General features: G+C 33.5%; 1 protein-coding gene across 1 annotated transcript in view; it reads left to right on the plus strand.

Annotated features, from left to right (window-relative positions):
* LOC107661757 (adenylate cyclase type 9-like) overlaps positions 1 to 2,889 on the plus strand; it is a 56,112-nt gene that overhangs the window by 45,409 nt on the left and 7,814 nt on the right. Inside the window, exons 6-8 of the mRNA XM_016451524.1 lie at positions 355 to 457; positions 1,770 to 1,792; positions 1,888 to 2,047. Coding sequence (XP_016307010.1) covers positions 355 to 457; positions 1,770 to 1,792; positions 1,888 to 2,047 — 286 coding nt within the window. The remainder of the gene's footprint in view (positions 1 to 354; positions 458 to 1,769; positions 1,793 to 1,887; positions 2,048 to 2,889) is intronic.

Raw genomic sequence — 2,889 nt, forward strand, 5'->3', positions numbered from 1 at the left:
TTCTGACGGCACCCATTCACTGCAGAGGATCCATTGGAGAGAAAATTATATACATTTCTCCCAATCTGTTCTGATGAAGAAACAAACTCATCTACATCTTGGATGGCCTGCGAGCGAGTAAATTTTCAGTTTTGGGTGAACTCCTTTAAGCTACATTTTGTATGTGAAATATATTTTTTTCTTTTGATTTAGGGTTGTGACCATATGCACTGATATAACTCTGCTCCATGTGCCTTTAAAACCAACCTTTTTCTTTGCCTCTTTTCAGTGCAGATGTTCTGCATGCAATTGAACAATGGATGCAGTGAATTCCCTCCACAATCTAATGTTGTTTTCTGTGCTTCGACCTTGCAGTCTGATGAAAGATTACTTCTTCAAACCGCCCATCAACAAGTTGAGCCACACTTTCATAGACAAATCCCTGGAGTCGTCTTACAGGACCAGCTACCAGGATGAGGTAAGACGTTCCTTCCATTTATATGCTGACTTTCATTTGTTATCTTATCACTCTGTCACAATGTTTAGAACTGATGTTAAAGGGGTCATATGATGCGATTTCAAGTTTTCCTTTCTCTTTGGAGTGTTATTAATATTTTATTTTCGTTAATGTTTATTTTATTTCAAGTATCAAAAATGTTTTCAAATGGTTTTAGTACATTATATTAATCAAATATGTTGCAACACGGCATTCTAGGTTTGGACTAAATTAATTTTAGAGTTTTAGAATGACATGAGGGTGAATAAATGATTTCATTTTTGGATGTATGTGTAGTTTTTATTAATGTTTATTTAGTAGTTTTAGTTATAGTCTATATTGTTTTTATTCATTTTTATTTATTAGTTGTAGTTAATTTAGATTGAATTGTTTTAGTACTTAATTTTAAACTAAACAAAAATGATAAATGTTGCCTTTGCAATAAGTTAAAGTTTTAGTTCATTTCAGTTAACATTTATTTTATTTCAAGTAACCATTTTTTTATGATTTTAGTTTTAGTTAAGACCTCTGATGAATAATCAAATATAGTGCAACATGGCATGCTATATTTGTAGAAAATTGTACATGTTTAGAATGAAATGATGGCGAATAAATGATGCTAGAAATTTCATTTTTGGATGAATTATGTCTTATTTAAACCTGCCTGCTCATCTTAAAGATTCCTAAATGCATCTACTTCCAGAAGGCCAAATAAAGTGCTTTTGCTTTCGCCTAGAAATACACAGCGTCTCCCTGACATGGCTGCTTCAACACTAACTGTGGTTACTGAAACCACGCCTTCTTTCTTTGCGTGCACATTTGGGCGGCATTATGCAAATATTTCCACATAGTGAGGTAGATATGTGGGGGCGTGTTAGAACGAGCCGTTTTAGGGGGGCGTGGCAGAGTCTTAACTTTGATAAAGAATATCTCTTTGGTTTTGAGACTTTAGTCTTTGCAACTTCAGGGATCTTATCTATGCATAATCAGCTTGTAACACTCCAAAGAGAAAGGAAAACTTGAAATCGCATCATATGACCCCTTTAAAAGGACAATTCACCCCAAAATCATCATTTACTCACCCTCATGTTGTTCCAAACCTGTATGACTTACTTTCTTCTGTGGAAGACAAAAGGAGATATTTTGAAGAATGTGGGTAACCAAACAGTTCCGGTTCCCATTGACTTCCACTGTATGGGTAAAAATTTTTTTATTTATTAATATAAATTATGAGAGTTTTTCTCATATTCAAATATGTTATTGGGATGTATTTCCATTTTGTTGTTCACAATAGACTGTTACTTTAGTCTTAAAACGGTACCAGTGCAGCATAATGCACAATACACAAAGTGCATGTAGCTGTTGCTGTAGAGTGCTGATGAAATGTGTATATCTCATTGTCCACTTTACAGAAGAGCCTTTTACCTGGACAGCGTTCTGAACTGCACCAGGACCCTCCTCTGGGCCATTTCCGGCTGGGTTCCCCGTCACATGATCGGAGCAGTGCTGGTGTCTTTACCTGCCGTGGCTGTCTTCTCTCATATCACCTGCAATATGCATGACTCCATACAGGTAAACACAAAGGCATGTATGTCACAAAGGGGTTTTCATGTATGTCCAATAGTTTTTATTTAATATAAAGTACATTTGTTTAGCCTTTTCATCTTTTCCCTCTTCAAACTGTACTGTAGCTGTAAAGTGATGGTAATACTATGGCACTCTGATTCATATTCATATTAGATTAAAAAATAAATTATTCTTACTGGAATTTTGATTAGGACATTTTCTTCAACAGTACCCAAATCCTAGTCCGGTTTCAGATTGCAGCATTTTCCTGCACCCATTTTCTGTCCATCTTTAGGATTAGAATATAAAAATTATTCAAAATATTAATAAATACTATAAAAGCATATAAATAATAAAAAATTGTAGTCAGGTTTGTCAAAGTGCAATTTATTCTTATCAGACCAAAGAATCAAAATAAAATGCTTTATATACCATTCAAAAGTTTGAGGTCGGTAAGATTTTGTTGTTGTTTTTTTAAGAAATTAATACTTTTATTCAGGAAGGATGCATTAAATTGATCAAATGTGACAGTAAAGACATAAATCAGTCAATCAATCCTGAAAAAGTATCACGGTTTCCAAAAGACATGAAGCGGCACAACTATTTTCAACACTGATAATAATGATAAATGTTTATGAGCAGAAAATCAGCATATTAGAATGATTTCTGAAGGATCATGTGACACTGAAGACTGGAGTAATGATGCTGAAAATTCAGCTTTGATCACAGGAATAAATTACATTTTAAATATATATTACAATAGAAAAATATATTTTTAATTGTAACAACTTTTCTGAATATTACTGTTTTTATTGTATTTTTGATCAAATAAATGCAGCCTTGGTGAG

The sequence above is a fragment of the Sinocyclocheilus anshuiensis genome, unplaced genomic scaffold (assembly GCF_001515605.1).
Source record: "Sinocyclocheilus anshuiensis isolate Anshui unplaced genomic scaffold, SAMN03320099.WGS_v1.1 scaffold207, whole genome shotgun sequence".
Classification (NCBI taxonomy): Eukaryota; Metazoa; Chordata; class Actinopteri; order Cypriniformes; family Cyprinidae; genus Sinocyclocheilus; species Sinocyclocheilus anshuiensis.